Raw genomic sequence first — 21,168 nt, 5'->3', positions numbered from 1 at the left:
AAAAAAAATTTCCAGAAAATGATAGTTTAATATGTTAAGAATACCATATTAAATTTCTAGAGGGATATTTCAAGTATTTCCAATGTTATTGTGGATGAGCGTTAGAAGCTTTCGTGAGCCGAGACCGACTACAGGTATACGGCCGAGGCTCAGCGGGTCAGTGTTTGCTCTGCGCGCATTTTAGATTTAGCGGACCATCCGAACCCTCAACGACTTCTCAGGTAAGACGACGACTCAGTGCCTACTTGAGAGTCATAAAAGTGGGTACATCAGGAAAGTTCGGGCCACGGAGCGCCCTGACCATGCGGCGGCCAACTGTAGGGTTGTCAAGCATTTGCCGACCAAATGTTTCCCTACAGCTTGGCCATTTATCTAGAGACGCGGTAGAGTCTCGACGCCAAGTTCATGAAAAATTATACAGCCACCCTGTATAACGTGGCGCTACTGCTTATCTTTTACAGGAGAGATGGTCCATTCTAACCTAAATTGAAACTTCTTTCATTAATATCTCATCACGCCTGCAATATTTTCTAAATTTAAACGCATTTTTCTTATGTAAATCGCATACAGGCTTTCGAATAAAACCAAAATCAATAAAATCGGTCTATGTACAACTGAGATATTGTAATATTATGTCATGAATCGGTCAGAAATTGTAGATTTTTCTTCTGATTCTGATTCTTATTTTTATTCTTTTCGTCAACACTTAGCCAATAGGAGCTAAGACCATTCATCGATTCGTCGACTCTCGGAATCAGTCGGCAAGGCTCGTCGGTCAGAATTGTAATATGGCTGTCACTCATCCCGCTCGTTCATTTCTAACCTATAACTGTCAGTTTGAATTTGTGACATTTGGTTTCTTGCAACAAGACTTTCTGACATGCATTGTGCGTTACCAAAAGTGGATCTCTTTCTTTATTTCTCATTTCATGTTTAACATTTCAATTTCTAGCAGCAAGACATTTTGCGATGCGTTGTGTGTACTTTGGAAACATAAAAGATTGAAACTGGTATTATAATATAATAAATTGTGTGTTAGAAATAGTGTGGACCTCTTTTTTCATTTAATACTTCATTTTTAACATTTAAGTTTGTTACAACAAGACTTTCTGTCTTGCGTTCTGTATGCTTTTGAAAACTTAAAGGACTGAATCTGGTATTGTAATATAATAAATTGTGTGTTAGAAATAGTGGACCTCTTTTTCCATTTAATACTTCATTTTTAACATTTAAGTTTGTTACAACAAGACTTTCTGCCATGCGTTCTGTGTGCTTCTGAAAACTTAAAGGACTGAATCTGGTATTGTAATATAATAAATTGTGCGTTATTCATATGACATTAATTTTATTTGTAAATAACACATACAAACCTTATTTTACTTGCAAATTAATGTGGAGCTTAAAATAAAAATACATTTGTCTTTTATTATAGTAAGTGTAGAGTCTACAATATACATAATGTGTCTGAAGCCAGATATAGGAAAAAGACCAGCTTCAGTTCTTTAAGTTTCCAAAAGTATACAGAACGCATGGCAGGATGTCTCACTGCAAGAAATTTAAATGTTAAAGATGAAGCGAGAAATGAAAAAAGAAATCCACTATTTGTAACGCACAATTAATCGTATTGCAATATCAGTTTCAGTCCTTAGAATTTTCAAAAGTACACAATGCATGGCAGAAAGTTTTCTTGCAAGAAATTTAAATAATGAGAAAATGAACAGAGATCCACTATTTGTAACACATAATTTATTGTATTACAATAATATATAAAAAGAGAGGTCAGACTTAGTCCTTTAATTTCTCAAAAGTACCCACGACACATGACAGAAAATCTTGTTGCATTTAAATGTTACTGATAAAGTGATTATATTTTTTCTTTAATAAATTTCTTACGATGAGACTTACTGCAATGCGTTCCGCGTACTTTTGAAACCTTAAAGGATTCAAACTGAACTCCCATTTCCTATTATTGGAAGTCATTCACTATACAAATTATCTTTGTAAAAAGAAGTGAGATCCCCATAAAAAAACTTCAAAAAAGTAAAAAAATTACGCCAAGTACATGAAAAAGTGGAGGACTTCAAGAGTAATCATAGAAAAATAGAACATCCCCCTAAAAAAATTCAAGAAAGTAGAAAAAGAAGTGAAATCGAAATGAGCTGCCAGTACATGAAAGTGCTTTCCAACTATGCGCAGCTAAAATGCTGTGTTCAACAGTGCAGACGTTCAGACCCTAATGACAACTCATGTGAACTGACTGCTCCGCACTTTGGCAGTGAAATGAAGAAGCTAAATAGCGTATCATCCACAAACTGAGACTGTTTAGACATTTGCCTAGATGTCCGTTGCCTGGAAGTCAAATGCTTGGCGTGGGCAGGCAAGGTCCAGGTTTTGATGAATAAAAATTATTTTAAAATGTAAAATAATGAAAATGTACTCATATTGTCAGCGTTTTAAACTGACAAATTATCTGAAAGCTTGCGAGAGTAAAGGTATTGGCATCGATGAATGATCTTAGAAATATTTTAAAACCCAATACAATGAAAGTGTACTCATAATATTGTCAGAGTTTTAAATTGACAAATTACCTGAAAGTCTATGAGAGAGAAAGTATGGGTATTGATGACATAAGAATGCCTTGCCTGGCCACGCCAAGCATTTGACTTCCAGGCCACGGACATCTAGGCAAATGTCTAAACAGTCTCAGTTTGTGGTCGTACGCTATTTAGCTTCTTCATTTCACTGCCAAAGTGCGGAGCAGTCAGTTCACATGAGTTGTCATTAGGGTCTGAACGTCTGCACTGTTGAACACAGCATTTTAGCTGCGCATAGTTGGAAAGCACTTTCATGTACTGGCAGCTCATTTCGATTTCACTTCTTTTTCTACTTTCTTGAATTTTTTTAGGGGGATGTTCTATTTTTCTATGATTATTCTTTTTTATATATAACAGGTGTAAACGAAGCTGTTAAAATAGAAGAGGTGAAGTATGGCAAATATGCCGACGATATAGCGATTATTACACAGGGGAAAAACAATGAACAAACCACGATAAGAATAGAAGAGGGTATATCGCAGTTAGGTGACTTCCTGAAAGATAGAAAACTCGAGTTATCCATCGATATGACAAAGACACTATTCTTTGGACAACAAACACCACAGTCAAATATTATGGTAAGATTAAACGATCAACTAGTTCCAATAGACGTAGTACATTCAGCTAAATTCTTAGGAATAATTATTGATGATAGATTAAACTTCAAGTTACATTATCAGGAACTTATGATGAAAACAAGGAAAAGATTAAGTATTGTAAATTACCTATGTCACAGGGAAAGAGGAATAAAACAGAACCAGGCTTTGATGATGGCCAGAGCATTGATCACCTCGGTTATGGAATATGGAGCAGCGATTTACATGAACTCAAGAAAACAAATATATTTGCAAGAAGAACTCAGGAAATTGGAATCGAAAGCGATTAGAACGGCGATGGGTTATAGGATGTCCACACCGTTGAACGTAATGTACCCAGAGGCAGGATGGATAGGGCATAAAGACAGAGCACTCTTTCTGGCATGTAAATATTGGATCGGGCAATTAGAGAAAGGTACGAATCAAAATCCGACTTTAAAACTATTCGAAGACATATATGTATAACAGAACAAAATTCACACAGGACGGGATAAGAAAGGGCAACGTGAACATTACAAACAACCTTTCGAAGGAAGCTTTCAAAACACAAATATAAAAATGTAGATATACAAATATAAAAATATGATATTCGAAAGAGACCTGACAAGTGAAAGGATCGACTATTGGAAGTAGTTCTTCAACATAGAACAACAACATATTGGAAATAAAGGATTAATCCTGGATACAACGACAGGTAGATTAATTGAAAATAAATACATCCCGATAGAAAGGACTGTAGATTACTTCAAATATGCTCATGACATAAAAAATGACGTAATCGTATATTTCACAGATGGGAGTAAAATACCGAAACATATTTCAAACGGTATAGGAATAATAACGATGCACAATAATTCGGTAGAGATCGAAGGAAAAGCGATAAATAATAAGTTCACGATATTCACGACCTAGCTGATAGGTATAAACATAGTACTGAGAAAATTCTTGAACAACGGACAGAGTTCAAACTGCCTCGTCTTAACGGACTCAATGTCGGTGATAGAGGCACTAAGGAATATAGAAACCAATTATAACGAGTCAAGAGATAATCCATGGATCATCGAAACCTGGAAGTTAGGGAAAGAAGAAAGACCAGGTAAAATGGTAATAGGATGGATTCCAAGACACATAGGTATAAACGGCAACGAATTAGCTGACCAGGAAGCCAAAAGACAAACGGTAAAAATCTCGGATGGAAGCTACAAAGTGCCAGCGAAGGAAGTTGTTACAGAACTCAGGCAGAGTTTTTGGAATAAATTCAAAAAAAAAATGGTCGACATAGGAAGGGAGAAAGGAATTCTCTTCATGAATGAAATCGGACTAGAACACGGAAGAACAAAATACAGGCCCTGGTTCCAGAAATTGAAAAATGATCTGAGCAGAGAAACGATAAGAACTATCTCTAGAATTAGATGCAACCACTATAACCTGAAGGCGTCCTTAGCAAGGAAGTACATAATTGACAACCCTATGTGCGACTGCGGACAGGAGGAAGAAGACATAGATCACGTCATGTTCGAGTGCGGACTGTATAATCTAGAAAGAGAACTGTTATGGGAGAAACTAGGATCAGACATAGACGAAGTAGGAAGAACGACGCTAGGGTTAATCAGACTTAACAAACGTAGAATTCTCAAAACGATAGACAAATTCCTTAAAACGATAGGGAAGAAACTATGACTTTAAAGACTGAGAAACGTTAGGGATAAAAAGACTGATTAAAACCATATGGTAGGTGCAATGATAAGTAACGTACAAATAGTGATATTAGCGAATAACAAAATAGAGTAAAATATACGAGACGTACCGACGAGATAGTAAGGGAAAAAAATTAGAAGTAGAGATACGAAAGAAAGGTAACACAAAACATGCCCGAAATGAACATAGAACAGAAAACCTAGTGACCTGTTATATTATAAATAGGTTAAGAAAGATAAAAGTAAAATTATATATATTTTTATATATTATTCATATATTTAAAGTATATTCTTTACATTATCCTTTTGTTGTTAATAGTACAAAGAAAACCAAAAAGTATTACAAGATGTAAGACTTAGAACATAAGTATAGACATAAGATGTTACAAAGAGAAAAATGATATATATTTTTTGATAATATAAAAAAAAAAAAAACTATATACAATGTTTTCATATACGAGTATAAACAGAATACAGTACATAATAGTCTGAGATCTTACGCAAGTTCGACTTACAATATTTAATTGTAACAACCCCAAACTTGTTCCCACTTAGAGTAAGAAGTGTAAAATGTAAAAAGAAATAAGAAAAATACCTGTGATCCCATTAATTTATAGGCAAAAGTGCGTAGACAATGATAAGATAATCTTAACACAAATGTATTAATAGTTAATGTAATATGTAGCTGCGAGGTAAAGTAAAGAATATCAATGTTATAAGACCGGGAGAATGAACGATCTGTAAGAAAAGAAAGAATGAGTATAAATATCGAGCGAAGCATGAATGCAGTTTAAAGTCAAATATTCAGAGTTTGCTGAGGAATGAGAGTAGAATCTAAAAGAACATTGTTACTGGAATGGGAGAGCGAAAGAAAAATATTAATGAATAATATTGTTAATTTAAAAAAAAAAAAAAAAGAAAAACATTTAGTGAGTCAGGTATAATAAATAATTGCACGCAAGGAAATGAGTGGATTTAAAAGACTGTTAGAATGGAAGGATGACAGTAGATAAAATCGGAAGAAAAGTAAAATGTCAAGCGCAAAGGAGTGCGCTTGTAAGTGAGAAAAGCTAGATTTGGACAACGCGCGCGGAATGGTAGACAGAAGTGCGAATGGCATGGAAGGATGCGAGTTGACCAATTAATAGGCGATAAGTAAAAGATGGCGCAGCACATAGTAGTGAAACAAGGGATGTAATTATACCTTACCACTGTAATAAAGACGCAAAATACGCAAATACGTGACTAAAGGGCCATCTGTCCCTCTATCTCCGGAAACATTTTGGTAGATAAAGAGACATAGTGTGCCCTCTTTAATTTTTCCTTTGTTATTTTGTTATTTCTTAACGGTCGTTTAGTCGTTAGCTGGTCGCCATACGACCTAAACGGTATGCAGCGATGCGCATTATGAAATGTGCGTTAGTGTTGCGGACTTTTCTATTATACTATTTCCATTTCCATTTTCATTTCTTAATTAAAGTTATATTAAACAATCATAATACTGTGGCGTGTGTTATTCAGAAGAGTCACATCAACCTAATAAAAATCAAATACAATACAAATACAGTATTGTCTCGAAATAAGCAACTACTTTCTGTCTCGATATAAGCAACTCGCTATCCCCACCTTTTTATTTGAAGACGCCCGCCGAGTGAGAGATCCGACAAGAAGCGAGAGGCACGTGAAAGGGAGAAGCCATGAATCTTTCAATGGCCGACTGAACAGATTAGTGGAAAAAGGACAGAATATGTGTAATGTTTTCTCTTTCTCTGGCGTGTGTATTCTCTGAAATACTACTGTTAGTTGTACATATACAGGGTGTACCAAAAATGTTGTAACACCTTGAAAGGGATGGTTCCGGAGGGGATTTGAAACAACTTTTTCCTTAGCGAAAATGTTATACGAGGTTTCATTACGGAGATATTAACGGAAAACACTGACCAATCAGAGCGCGAGTATGCCAATGGAGCGCCCGCTGATTGGTCAGTGTTTTCTGTTAATATCTCCTCAACGAAGCCTCGTACAACATTTTCGCTAAGGAAAAAGTTGTTTTAAATCTCCTCTACTCTGTATATACAGGGTGTCCCAAAAATGTTGTAACACGTTAAAAGAGGTGATTTAGGAGGTGATTTGAAACAACTTTTTCCTTGTTTCAAATCACCTCCTAAATCACCTCTTTTAACGTGTTACAACATTTTTGGGACACCCTGTATATACAGAGTAGAGGAGATTTAAAACAACTTTTTCCTTAGCAAAAATGTTGTCCGAGGCTTCGTTGATGAGATATTAACGGAAAACGTCGACCAATCAGAGCGTGAGTGTGCTGGCGGAGGGCGGTCACCTAGCGCGTATCCCACGCCTACCGCGGGAGCTCCACTGGCATCCTCGCGCTCCGATTGGTCAGTGTTTCCCCTTAATGTCTCCTCAATGAAGCCTCGGACAACATTTTCGTTACGGAAAAAGTTGTTTCAAATCACCTCCCGAACCACCCATTTCAAGGTCTTACAACATTTTTGGAACACCCTGTATACATTCCATTCGATCGATTTCACTAGTACTAAAATGAGAAAGCATCTGTTATCTTCTATCGTTCTCCAAAGAATAACACTCGTGCTCGAGCGATAGAATTTCAAAATTCTAAATGGCGGATCCAATATGGCCGACACGTATATTAAGAAGTTGTTACATTTTCACGAAACTTGGTATTTAAGAGTTATTTGGGCCGCGAATTACGAGTCTGGTATCAGAATTGCAAAATTCGAAATGGCGGATCCAATATGGCCGACATGTATATTACAAAGTTATTAGATTTTCATGAAACTTGGTATTTATGACTTATTTGAGCTGCAAACTTTCAATCTTATATCGAAATTCCAAAATTCCAAGCCGCAAACTTTCAATCTTATATCGGAATTCCAAAATTCAAAATGGCAGATCCAATATGGTCGACATACATATTAAAAATATTAAATTATTATGAATTTTTTATGAAATAGAATTTTTAGGTTTATAGTTCAACATAGTTAGAATACATTGGCAGAAATAACAATAATAAATTGATGTTAAATTAAAATTAAGGATAATAAGATTTGTTTTAATGTCGCGTAAACAGTCGTCTTTTCCTTATAAGCATGGACTTTAAATTTAAATAACTTAAAATGGCGCAAATTTGCGCAAGTTTTCTCAATTGGATATCATACCTGACATGTTACTTCATATCAAGAAACTTGGCAGAGCGTGTCACTCGGTGACTATCATGTTTGTTTTCCTTCCTATTCATCGAAAGATAACTAAAATTTATACCGTATTGAGAAGGGAATTATAATAATGAATCCAAAGATATTTTACTTTGTTCTTGTGGAAACTTCATGTTTATAACATCTACTTTTATGGTAAAATGATTTACATATGAATCTATTGAGGATAAACTTTCTGTGACAAAATAAACATGCGCCACTTTTCACGATATCAAGGAGCATGAACTTTGAACCTCTGTATATTAGTAACCGATTACTATTTTTTAAAATTTCAAACGGCATTTAATACACTCGTATGTATACAACACACGCACAATATTGAAAAAAGTGTGTTCGAAACTTCAAAAATGCATTTTGGCCAGGTTTTCGGCCATTCGGACCACTGTTCGACCCGTCCAAAATACGGTACGATTTCTGTCGTACGACCAACCGCTTCGACGAGACCCTTCGACCGTATGAATGGTAGTTGCATTATCTGTGGTGCGTGCTGACCACACTTCAGGACAACAAATGAAAAAGCCAAATTTGGTTTTGGACTATAATATGCACATGGGTATAATTAACCATACCGACCAGATATTACGTGGGTACGAATCATTTAGGAAAACACTGAAATGGTACAAAAAGTATTTTTTTTATTTATTTCACATCGCTATATGTAATACACTAGCCATATGGAATTGTCTTCATGGAGGAAAAAGAAGTTTACATGAAATAGCAGAAGACATAGTATTGGAATTACTCAAAAAATACCACAAATGGACGATAAGATGTAATCACTTTAAAGAATAGTTCGCTATCTACTCTGTGTAGCGAGTGAATGTTTGAATGAGTATGAAATGCGCGCCGAATAAATGAGAACGAATAAGATCGAGCGACAGGTGAAAAGTACGAATGATTGGTTAAGTGAAGAGTGAGAAGTATGTGACAAAGGAGCGAGTGAGAAGGAAGCATACGTACGATAATATGTATACGAGTTTAAAGAGAGAACGAGAGTTAATTGGACGGCAGCCATCAAGTTGAAAATGAATACATTCTTAAAGAAATTGCAACATTTTTATATTTATTATTAAATAATGCGTAATATTAGGAAATTAATCAAGTAAGTTTCACTTCCTAGAAATCATTTTTACATATCACGAATACGTTGTTACGGTAACGCAACGAATACGCGAATGGTAATTGATTAAACGAGCTTTCTTAATTAAATATAGTAGGCTACTCGACCACCGAGAGCTGTCGAGAAGTCTGAACCCTCTAACACGGTACAGATTTCACTAATTAAGAAAATACACTCTCTACAGAGTTTTATACGCGCATACATTCGCAACGTTAAAAAAAAAATGTCTGCACCCATCAATTAAAACGTAATTACTCTTATATATGAACTTGAAAAAATTTTACATTAACGCTATCTTGAGTTGAAGTGATCTTTAAAAAATCTCAGTTAGTAATCGAGGTAATAATAATATTACTGGGTAATAATGCTACGAATACCGAAATGTATATTTTTCTAACTAAATTTGATATCGAATACTCTCTCCATGGAAATACTGGCTAAGTATGTTTGTGATACGTCTACGTGGAAATACTGTCTGAGTGGCTTTGATGTATTTGTTGTGGCGACGAGAGGGGGCTAAAATTGATTAGTGCTAATATACAGGGTGTCCCAAAAATGTTGTAACACATTGAAAAAGGTGGTTCGGGAGGTGATTTGAAACAACTTTTTCCTTAGCGAAAATGTTGCCCGAGGCTTCGTTATGGAGATATTAACGGAAAACGTCGACCAATCAGAGCGCAAGGATGCCAGTGGAGTGCCCGCGGTAGGCGTGGGCTACGCGCTAGGCGACCGCCCTCCGCCGGCATACGCGCGCTCTGATTGGTCGGAGTTTTCCGGTAATATCTCCGTAACGAAGCCTCGGATAACATTTTCGCTAAGGAAAAAGTTATTTCAAATGACCTCCCGAACCACTCCTTTCTATGTATTACAACATTTTTGGGACACCCTGTATATACAGCTTTCTCCATGGAAATACTGTCTGAGTATGTTTGATACGTCTACGTGTGATATGTCTCCATGGAAATACTGTCTGAGTATCTTTGTGATATTTAGTGGAATACGGCGATATGAAATACTCTTAATGCAAATATAATAATCCTAAAGCGGATATAATAATAGCACTAATTAAAGGTCATACTTTTTGTTTCTCGGTTAGAAAGTTAAACCTTGTTTGGTAATTTTGAAAGTAGGTAATTTTAAATTTTGCGCCGCCTACGAAAGTGTTGCATTGTATTTAATAATTTAATCATATTCATCAAGAGCTGGTGAGTAATAATGCAGTTTCAATAAAAATTATTTCATACTTCTCACTGCATTTTGTCATACTTTTAAGCAATACTCTAGCTTATATCTAGAGCTGATGAGTATTTATATAAATTAACTAGAAATTATTTCATACTTTATAGTACACTTTTAATCAGATTATATTTATATAATATTTCATCATTCATATAACGATTGGATCATACAATGCTATCTCAGTAATAAATAAACTATTGACTGCTATGATAAAAAGTCAACTAATAAGCTACCTAAAGTATTAGATCAATTCCTAATAATAATAATCATAGTTAAATAACTGAAACGATGTTATGTTATGATTGTATAAAAAGTATTAAACCGTAAACATATGTTTATCATCTCTATTTCAAGACTAATCAAAGTTTGAGAAACACTGCAATTCAACTTCAAAGTCTAACTGCAAAATATATAAAATTTATAAATTATTATTAGATAAATTTTCTTTCTCTGAAATTCTATTGTCTCGAATTATTAATAAATTTACTATGAAACTGTTTTGCACTTCACGCTATTTATAAACAAAATGTATATTATTTCTATGCAATTAATATACTTTATTTTCTATCATTCTATTATCAAAACTTATTTTATTATTCTTATTATTTGCATATTATTCTTAAATTTGCATATATTGAATTTTGTAGGGCTACTCGCAACAAGATTGTAGCAAGTTTCGTTGAAATATTTAGCACAGCTAGTAGGTACACCGTTAGGTAGCATAATCGATCAAAGTTGGTCGCTAAAATCAACATAGTTTCTTGAATTAACCTGTATAATGATTCACAACAAAAACTAAAGATCTTTGAGTGTGACATAATTCAACTTAAAAAAGGAGAAGCTTGCTAAACGTTGCAAATTACCTAAAGAAACATCTGGCATGTTCAGCTTGACCAGTAAATAACAATCGCGTCCTTGGTTATTATTTGCCTTGCAACGTTACTGACGTTCTCGATGCTAATTTTAAAATCAAGCTTTCTGTACGTACTTTACCCACAGGCTAAACCAGTTTCAATCTCTTGCGAAGCTTACAGTGTCCAAAATTTCCATAAAGTCACCAATATTTTGACCAATTTTTTAAAAATATTATTAACTTTACTACTTTTTTCTCACCTACAATTACATTTAATTGATACTAATCACAAATCTAAGAGTATCTGCTCGGAAATGTTTACCTGTTGGGTGTGTATACATTTTTTGCTGTACGAAGCAAAATATAAGTGCAAAATTTCTATAAGGCCACTTAGTTTATGCTTAGATTCTGAGTTAGTAAGTCCAACTAGGTACAATAAAGGAAGTGAAACTCCAATAAAAAAGTAAGTATATGCATAAAAATCAAAAGCTGACCAAGAGACAGCATTCATTATTAATGTGATCTGCATCAAAAGGATTGAGAAGTGCAGCACAACTTCGCATTGAATTAAATTGGTCAGTAACTGCAAGACGCGTACATTATTAACGAAGAAATAAAAAAGATCTTGCTGTTAATTTCGAACCTAGTTATTTAAAAAATATATGGCTTTATAGAAATTTTGCAGTTTATTTGATATATGATTATATAATTACATATTAGGGGGACCAGAAAATAATGTCGTTCCTTTTACATTAAATTCAAACAAATACACGTATAACAAGTTTTTATTTTCGATAAGTCATGTAATCGTTCTTGTTATCAACAACCTTTTGCTATCTGGTATGCAAAGTTCCAATACCTGATCCATTAAAATCATTGGTATATAATGAGAAGATAAATGATACACAAGTATTGGCATTCGCAAAAACGACATTACTCTCTGGTCCTAACATATACATATACGTGTTCTTAATACACCTAAAATGAAATCATACTCAAATTTATTATAAGTACAGAATAATTATAAGATGTTACCAAAAAACGTGGTGGCTTTATGGAAATTTTGGACACTGTACATATAAAGAAATTACCTAAACAACTTGAATCAACAAGTTCGCAGAACTAGAAGGCTCAACGAAGGAACACACCTTGTTTGAAAAATCAGTCACTGGTTCTCCTACTACTTCGTAGATACTAATATACATCGAATCTTAATATCCAATTACAAGTATTGACATTCGCAAAAGCGACATTACTTTTGGGTCCTCCTAATATATACATATATGTGTTCTTAATACACCTAAAATGAAATCATACTCAAATTAATCATAAGTACAGAATAATTATAAGATGTTACCAAAAAACGTGGTGGCTTTATGGTAATTTTGGATACTGTACATATAAAGAAATTACCTAAACAACTTGAATCAACAAGTTCGCAGAACTAGAAGGCTCAAGGAAGGAACACACCTTGTTTGAAAAATCAGTCACTGGTTCTCCTACTACCTCGTAGATTCTAATATACATCAAATCTTAATTCCCAATTACAAATTAACTTATACGTATTTGGTCCTGAAGATGTAATTACTCTGCAGATACTATCAAAGATTCACGCCAATCACCAATTTTCAAATCTCAATACCACGTGTCGTCAGCTGTGTATTAAAATAATTGTTACGAAGGATAACGTTCACGTCATTCTTAATCCTCAAATACAAAAGAAAAACGGGTCAAGATACACTGCGTTTCTACATCCAGTCGAAGTATAGATATCTCATGAAAAAATGCCTCGGGAGACGATGGATTCGCGTATCCATCGAGTGTCGTCGTCGAGTTTTCAGCCGACCATGAATCAAGGATATCTGTCACGAATCTATAGAGTCACGACACAGATTTAAATAATTTATTCAGTCCCCACTGTCGTTTGCGCAATGCAGCGTTCTCGAAATGCGTGCGCGATGCACTCCCGTGAATTTCGGAATCGCCATTGAGAGGGAGAACGCGGTTGTGTATCAGCACGTGACAAGACGGATACACGATAGAGACGGTCAAGAGCCGATTTCGCGCTCGCCGCTATCGGGATCGCGACGTAACAGACGCTCGGTGATGACTGGAATGAGAGCTGCAGCCGGCGGGCACATTGTCACGACTCGCGACCGCGGGCTGGTTCGACGCGACTGCCGCGCATGCGCAGACCGGGTTACAGCGTTACGTTCGATACGCGGGGATTGCGTCAAATAAGGGGAAGAGTGGGGATGTCGGACGAACGAAGGGGGAAGAAAATCACTCCGGGAACCACGAAAAATTCATTCTACAGGGTGTCCCAAAAATGTTGTAACACCTTGAAAGGGGTGACTCGGGAGGTGATTTGAAACAACTTTTTCCTTTGCGAAAATGTTGTCCGAGGCTTCGTTGAGGAGATATTAACGAAAAACACTGACCAATCAGAGCGCTCCACCAGTATACGCGCGCTCTGATTGGTTCGGGGTTTTCTGTTAATATCTCTTTAACGAAGCCTCGGACAACATTTTCGGTAAGGAAAAAGTTGTTTCAAATCACCTCCTGAATCACCCCTTTCAAGGTGTTACAGCACTTTTGGGACACCCTGTAGTTATTAACCCTTTGCACTCGGGTGGTGTCTCTAGAGCGACAACATATGTAATTTAAAAGTGACTTTGTGGACGTACAATTTCAAATTCACTTACAACAGAATACAACCAATTATTAATTGAAATAATACTACATTGAGTCGTAAACGTTCGTAGACGTTTTTCTTCGCAGTAGAGTTTTTGGTTTCATAGAAATTTATTATAAAATTGACTGGATTTGATTCTATAGAAAAATGCCTCGAGCGCAATTAAATCTTCTGCGGAAGGGAAAACGATGCCTATGGATTATACACCGCGTATCGAAATTGGTTAAACTTTGTCTCAGGGCTCCCCCCTTTTTTTTTATAAAAAATTAACAAATCCTGTAGGTTTTTACCTGAAAAGTCCGGAAATGCAAGTTAAAAGTTTCAGAATCCAATAGTTTAAAAGATACGAGTACATAAAGATGTGTGTATCTTTTAAACTATTGGATTACTAAACTTGCATTTTTGGACTTTTCAGGTAAAAAAACTACAAGATTTGTAAATTTTTAACAAAAAAAAAAAAAAAAATGGGCCACTGAGACAAAGTTCAGCTTTTTTATCGAATTAGACTTATGTACTTTGTTATATTAAAAATACATCGTTAAAACCAAATTTTAGAAAATGAGAGATAGCCCCCAATACGCCATTTAATTTTTTCTTTATACGTCCTCCTTTGTTTTTGTATTTTTGCTTAAAAACAGCAATAGATTTTCCTATTTTTTATATTTATCCTGTCTAACCCTTACTGGAAGAGGAGTTATAGGGCAAAATGCAATTTACAGTTTAAATTGAATATTTTTTGTTGTACTGTATCAAAGATTTTGAAAAAAGTTAGGGATATTCTCATGTATGGTGTACGTGTTTGTGATTTTTTTCAGAATTTTTCGCTGCAAAATGGATTTTAAAAAAATTCTAGAAGTTTACAAATAATTTTTTTAGTAGAAATTATGAAATGACCAGGTTCATATTTTTACACTGTTAGTGTTTTGTTATGATATTACTAATCTATGTTGGAAAAATCAAATACCGACATTTCTTTATATTACTACCTTAATTTTTCATGTGACCTTGTTCATCTAAAAATTAAGTTATCATTGATGTCTTTTTAAGTATTCATTGATGACTTTGATATTATTACTTCTCTGCGGGCAAAAGGTAGGAAATATCGATTTATAATTTTTTTGTATGTGATAGACCTCTACAATAAAATCTGAAAAAATTATATATTGATAACAATAATAAGTTATTAAAACTGTCACATTATGAACATGGTCACACGAAAAATAAGGTAATAATATAAATAAATGTCGGTTTTTGATTTTTCCAACATTGTTCAGTTACTTCCAAAAATCTGAAAAAATTACAAATTAATAATCATAACAAAACACTAACAATGTAAAAATATAAACGTAGTCATTTCATCATTTCTATTAGAAAAAATTAGTTTTAAACTTCTGGAATTTTTCTAAAATCCATTTTGCAGTGAAAAATTCTGAAAAAATTCACATACACGTACGCCATAAAGTAGAATATCCCTGATTTTTTTCAAAAGTCTTTGATACAGTACAACAAAAGATATACAGCTTAAACTGTAAATTGCATTTTGCCCTATAACTCCCCTTCCAGTAAGGGTTAGATAGGAGTTTAGATAGGATAAATATAAAAAATAGGAAAATTAAAGCGTTACGTCTATGTTGTTATATTTTTGTAGTAATGTTTTACCTTTACCCTTTTCGTTAACTTAATAATGATTAACGAACGCTGTTTATTTGAACCGTTAGATCGATCGAGGTGAACTCGAAATATAACGAAGATGCGACGAGTAATCGTCGCAAAGATGGGAATTTCTGCTAAGTAAGCAGAACAGTTTCGACGGCAATCAGAGCGTTACCAGTTAACCGAGTTTTTCCCTCTTGTATTCTTTTTTTATCGTTCTTCCCCTTTAAAAATGATTCTTTCGCTTTGCTATCCTTAATTACGATCTGAAATTATGCGCTCCCTGTAACAGAGTAGTTTGCATGAAAAATTCATAGAACCTTGAACTCTGTGCACGGAATATTAGTTATTAGGTTTTGTCTTCGAATAAGGCAATCTCCTTCTGCTCATTTAGAACATGACTTCAACATACAGAACAGGTAGATGAAATCTAATCACTAGACTGCGAATCTTTGTGCAAAATAAAATCTTTGTATATATAAAAATTGAACCTAAATTGGAATTTTTTTTTAAATATTATATTGCATAGTAAATTTTGTAGTTTTTTTTGTAGTTTCTTGGATATTCGAATTCCCTATGAATGCATAAAAATCCGTGATCTATTTATAAGGTTTTCAACGAAAGGGAGAATTTAAATAAGAATAGTAGAGAAATACAAATGTTCTGTTTGCAGAAGTTGGTTTATAGGAATGTGTGTCATTAAGTCTTTTAATTATAATTGTATTTTAATTATTAATTGAAATAATACTACATCGAGTCATGAACGTTCGTAGATGTTTTTCTTCGAAGTAGAGGTTTGGTTTCGCAGAAATTTATTATAAAAATGGACTGAATTTGATTCTGTAGAAAAATGCCTCGAGCCCAAAGGGTTAAAGATTAGCCATCGTTGGCTAGTTGGAACGAAAAATCAGTCTGTTGGAGAGTAATTAGCAATTAATGCCCGTAGTGCACTCGATCGATTTCTGGAGAGTGCGGAGCTCACAAGTCATTCCCTCCCCTGACTCCGAGCATGGTTACTGCCAATGCCCTTTCCGCTGCAGACTACTGAAACTACCACCGGCTGCCAGAAACTTTCCACCCCGAAGGATATTCTCCGGGCAACAAAGGCCCAGCCGCAGTTCGCTTTATGGCGTCCATTAACATACCGTGCGCATCTGCCAGAACTGCGCACGTTCAAATTGGAGAGACCACGGAGAGAGTACTTTAAACGGTAGCCTAAGAGTATCCAAGGGATGATATAAGGGGTTGGTTGATCACATTTTTCGGACACCCTATATATTACATATTAATGTACACTGTGCACCCACGAGTGGGATTCATCGTCCGAGATTTAAGTTATGTATTAGACATTAGACATGTATTTCACGTTTTAATTATATCATTAGAAATTATACAGGGTCTCCCAAAAATGTTGGAGGCCCTTAAAAGAGCTGGTTCGGGAGGTGATTTAAAACAACTTTTTCCTTAGCGAAAATGTTGTCCGAGGCTTCGTTAAGGAGATATTAACAGAAAACACAGACCAATCAGAGCGCGAGTATAACTGCGGAGGGCGGTCGCCTAGCGCGTAGCCCACGTCTACCGCGGGCGGTCCTCCGGCATACTCGCGCTCTGATTGGTCCGGCGTTTTCTGTTAATATCTCCTTAACGAAGTCTCGGATAACATTTTCGCTAAGGAAAAAGTTGTTTCAAATCACCTTTCGGACCACCCCTTTCAAGATGTTACAACATTTTTGGGACACCCTGTATATACAGAGTAGAGGTGATTTTAAACAACTTTTTCCTTAGCGAAAACGTTGTCCGAGGCTTCGTTGAGGAGATATTAACGGAAAACACTGACCAATCAGAGCGCGAGTATGCCGGTGGAGCGCCCGCTGATTGGTCCGGGGTTTTATGCTAATATCTCCTCAACGAAGCCTCGGACAACATTTTCGCTAAGGAAAAAGTTGTTTCAAATCACCTCTACTCTTTATATACATGGTGTCTCAAAAGTGTTATAACACCTTGAAAGAGGTGGTTCGGAAGGTGATTTGAAACAACTTTTTGCTTTGCGAAATTGTTGCCCGAGGCTTCGTTGAGGAGATATTAACAGAAAACCCCGGACCAATCAGAGCGTGAGTATGCGGCGGAGGGCGGTCCGCCGGCATCCTCGCGTTCTGATTGGTCCGGGGTTTTATGCTAATATCTCCTCAACGAAGCCGGTGACAACATTTTCGCTAAGGAAAAAGTTGTTTCAAATCACCTCCCTGAACCATCCCTTCCAAGAACCTCCAACATTTTTGGGACACCCTGTATTACACTGCATGTAATGTCCACCGGGTTGAGACTTGCGTTATGTGTAGATACATCGTAATAGAAATCAGATTGAAAACTTCGAAAGGTTGATACTTTACTGTGCTAAATGACGAGCAAGTATATCTATTTAAATTAAAGTTATTAATGATTGAATGTAAATTCACAGAATTAAATTCTACGCCTAATTTTTCGCCAGTATACAAGTTGACACACTTTTTAAATTCGTCAAATGAATTTTTGAAAAGTATCATATTCTAGAGAATAACAAGACGAAACTTTCTTACGTTTACAGTTCATTCATCCAACGTTCAGTTTTCGAAATAAAATTTAGAAAGATAAAACTTTTGATTTCTTATTACCAGATACAGAAGTTTTTCCAATGTTCGCAATTGCAAGATTTTGTTAACTAATCGCCGACTTAACATTTGTTTTAACAATTTTGTCATTAGCTTAAGAAAAATGCTTGAAATATCATGGCGATCAATTTGAGAATCTATCTGGGTATTTGGAACAAAAATATAAATAACCATAATTATTTCCAAGGGATACCACTTAACATAAACCATAAATTTTGTGTCTACAAAAATCAAATTTTTTGGCGTGTATCAGTTGCTATTCTTTATAAGGTAATATTATTTAAAAATTGATTTGACGAATTTAAAAATTTCCTCCACTTATATAGAGCTCCTAACTTCGATTGGTTACTGGATTCCGACATTTGCAGTTGATTTTCTACAGTCAAATATATCAATCGTTCACAGTCGAAGGATTAATACTCCGACACAAATTTTCCTATTACAATTTTACGACGTTGGAATGTTACTTTCCAAACTATGCGAGTAAAACGAATTTCCTTATAGCCTTTTAGCAAAATTTCATTTCTTATTCGATTTAGGAAAGAGTCGCCAATGGAGGAAACGATCAATACTTTCTACACTCGTGCTCTTTCGAATCTCCGACTACGTTTGGCGCGTGCTCTAGTAATTCTTCCTTCGATCCCTAGGCCCGACGCCGGCGTTTCTCTCTCTCGGACGCCGCTTTAGTGCCAACTTTGTGAATTTATGTCGTCTCGATTCTTTGCTTCCGGCTGCGAGCGAACGTTGAATGTTCTCGCCACGCTAAAGCGAGACAATAACCTCGGGGTCCCAAGAAATTGATTTGCAAGCGTTCGAAAGTTGCTAAGTCAGGCCAATCGTGTTATTCCCGTGTCATTCAATCGTTATTCGTGTCAATCACGGTCACGACAGATTCAACCAAACTAACTTTAACATTCGAACACTTTACAATTTTCGAAAACTTTATTTTTCTTATACATTCCTTTTACTTAAAGTCTTTATAATATTTCTAACTTGTACAACGTGCTTATTATGAACAAATATTTAAATTTTGTATCGCATGAATAACCAGGGTAGTTTGAATTTTTTGGTTAATTGGGGAAACTGGATCACCCTGTATTATTTTTTAGAATTTCTATATGTAGTTCAATTTTGAATTACTTGTATAATATATATGAATTTTGTAAATTGGAAACACTTGTATATTTTTGTTAAAGTAATGTGGAAGACTTTAAATACTTGTTTCTTCTATACAATACAATTAAAATGAACTTCTCTCATTGATAATTCTTTTGAGTGATCAAAATGAATTTCTTTCATAGATAACTGCTTTGAGCAATCGAAAAAGTATTGGACACTAATAAATGTTATTTGTAACCAAAAAGTTTAAAAATCGATATTTTTTAATTATTAATTTATTCTTCGATTTGTTCTCTTATACTCTGTGTTGATTATTTTAAATTTCAATAATAATCAATTTTTTATTAATGATTCTTATCGTTGAAAATTTTAGAATAACTGTTATTTTTGGCCCCTGTTTTGTGCGTCTAACGAGACATTACTGTATACCCTTTCTATGACTACTAAACTTCGTACATAAATAATTCGTATAAATAAATAAAAATTGCCATCAAGTTGAGTTAGTTTATCAAGTCGACAACTTGGAAGCATGATAGCTTAACTTCAAAAACTACACAGTACATATTTTTACTTGAACTCGAGTTACTAAAAAAAAAGACAAATAAATAATAAATAAATCCTAAACGATTGAATATGAATACACATAATTAATTTCTATAACTAATATAATCCTCTCAGTCTTCACTAAAAGGATTAAATAATTATCGTTAAAAATACAAAAACGAGGTCTGAATAAATACGTAGTACATATTTTTACTTTAACTCGAGTTACCAGAAAAAAAAAAAAAAACATTTTCGATTGCTTAACGGAGGGTTAAAAATATTCGTTAGAGAATTTCATCACTGCTTCACTTTCGCTTCCTATTATTTCCACGTAAAGAGATTCTAGACACGTGTATTTATTCACCCATTCGTTGCCGGACGATTCGCTCGTGCAGCGGCGTTGTTCTTCGTCACGGATGGCTCCTTCATAGCTCCTTCGATCTTCGCGATTCTTCTCTTCTCGTCACCCTTCCTACCTCCTAAACACTGTTACGATAATAAAGTCACCGCGAGTCACTCCTTTCCTTTTCATTTGACACATTTCCTCGTCCATTCCCTCGCTTAACACGACCGATCACTACTCTCTGTTAATAATGTCCATGTTTTAACGATCGCCAATTTAGAAATGCTCCGGTGCCAAGCGTCTCGATCAATTACTGGAACGACGCACAGTGGCCGAAATTAGAAGGAGTTTTCGGATCTTCGGAAATTACGAATCTGGTATCAGAATTTCAAAATTCAAAATGGCGGATCCAATATGGCCGACACGTATATTAAAAAGTTGTTACATTTTCATGAAACTTAGTATTTATGACTTATTTGAGCCGCAAACTTTCAATCTGATATCGGAATTGAAAAATTCAAAATGGCGGATCCAATATGGCTGACATGTATGTTACAAAGTTATTAGATTTTCATGAAACTTGGTATTTATGACTTACTTGAGCTGCAAACTTTCAATCTAATATCGGAATTGAAAAATTCCAACATAGAATTCAACATAGTTAGAATACATTGGCAGAAACAACAATAATAAATTAATGTTAAATTAAAATTAAGGATAATGAGGTTTGATATAATGCCGCGTAAACAGTCTTCCTTTCCTTGTAAGCATGGACTTTAAATTTAAATAACTTAAAATGGCGCAAATTTGC

The 21,168-nt window shown here is 35.0% G+C and overlaps 2 protein-coding genes across 7 annotated transcripts in view; one reads left to right on the top strand and one right to left on the bottom strand.

Moving 5' to 3' along the window:
* LOC128882007 (serine-rich adhesin for platelets) overlaps positions 1–21,168 on the bottom strand; it is a 263,101-nt gene that overhangs the window by 16,221 nt on the left and 225,712 nt on the right. The window lies entirely within an intron of this gene.
* Positions 866–6,577, top strand: LOC128882012 (uncharacterized). The gene is made up of 5 exons (XM_054133550.1): positions 866–887; positions 2,952–3,172; positions 3,275–3,605; positions 3,675–3,884; positions 3,984–6,577. Exons 1-4 carry the CDS (start codon positions 881–883, stop codon positions 3,752–3,754), a joined length of 639 nt encoding a protein of 212 aa, XP_053989525.1. The 5' UTR covers positions 866–880; the 3' UTR covers positions 3,755–3,884; positions 3,984–6,577.

Source organism: Hylaeus volcanicus, chromosome 9 (assembly GCF_026283585.1).
Source record: "Hylaeus volcanicus isolate JK05 chromosome 9, UHH_iyHylVolc1.0_haploid, whole genome shotgun sequence".
Lineage (NCBI taxonomy): Eukaryota > Metazoa > Arthropoda > Insecta > Hymenoptera > Colletidae > Hylaeus > Hylaeus volcanicus.
Note: the sequence above shows the minus strand (reverse complement) of the source record. Positions and strands in the feature narration are given on the sequence as shown.

Excerpts from the sequence above, each read along its gene's own strand:
- LOC128882012 (XM_054133550.1), top strand. Across the intron at positions 3,173-3,274 it reads CACCACAGTCAAATATTATG|GAACTTATGATGAAAACAAG; the intron begins GTAAGATTAAAC and ends TTACATTATCAG. Across the intron at positions 3,606-3,674 it reads GATCGGGCAATTAGAGAAAG|GACGGGATAAGAAAGGGCAA; the intron begins GTACGAATCAAA and ends AAATTCACACAG.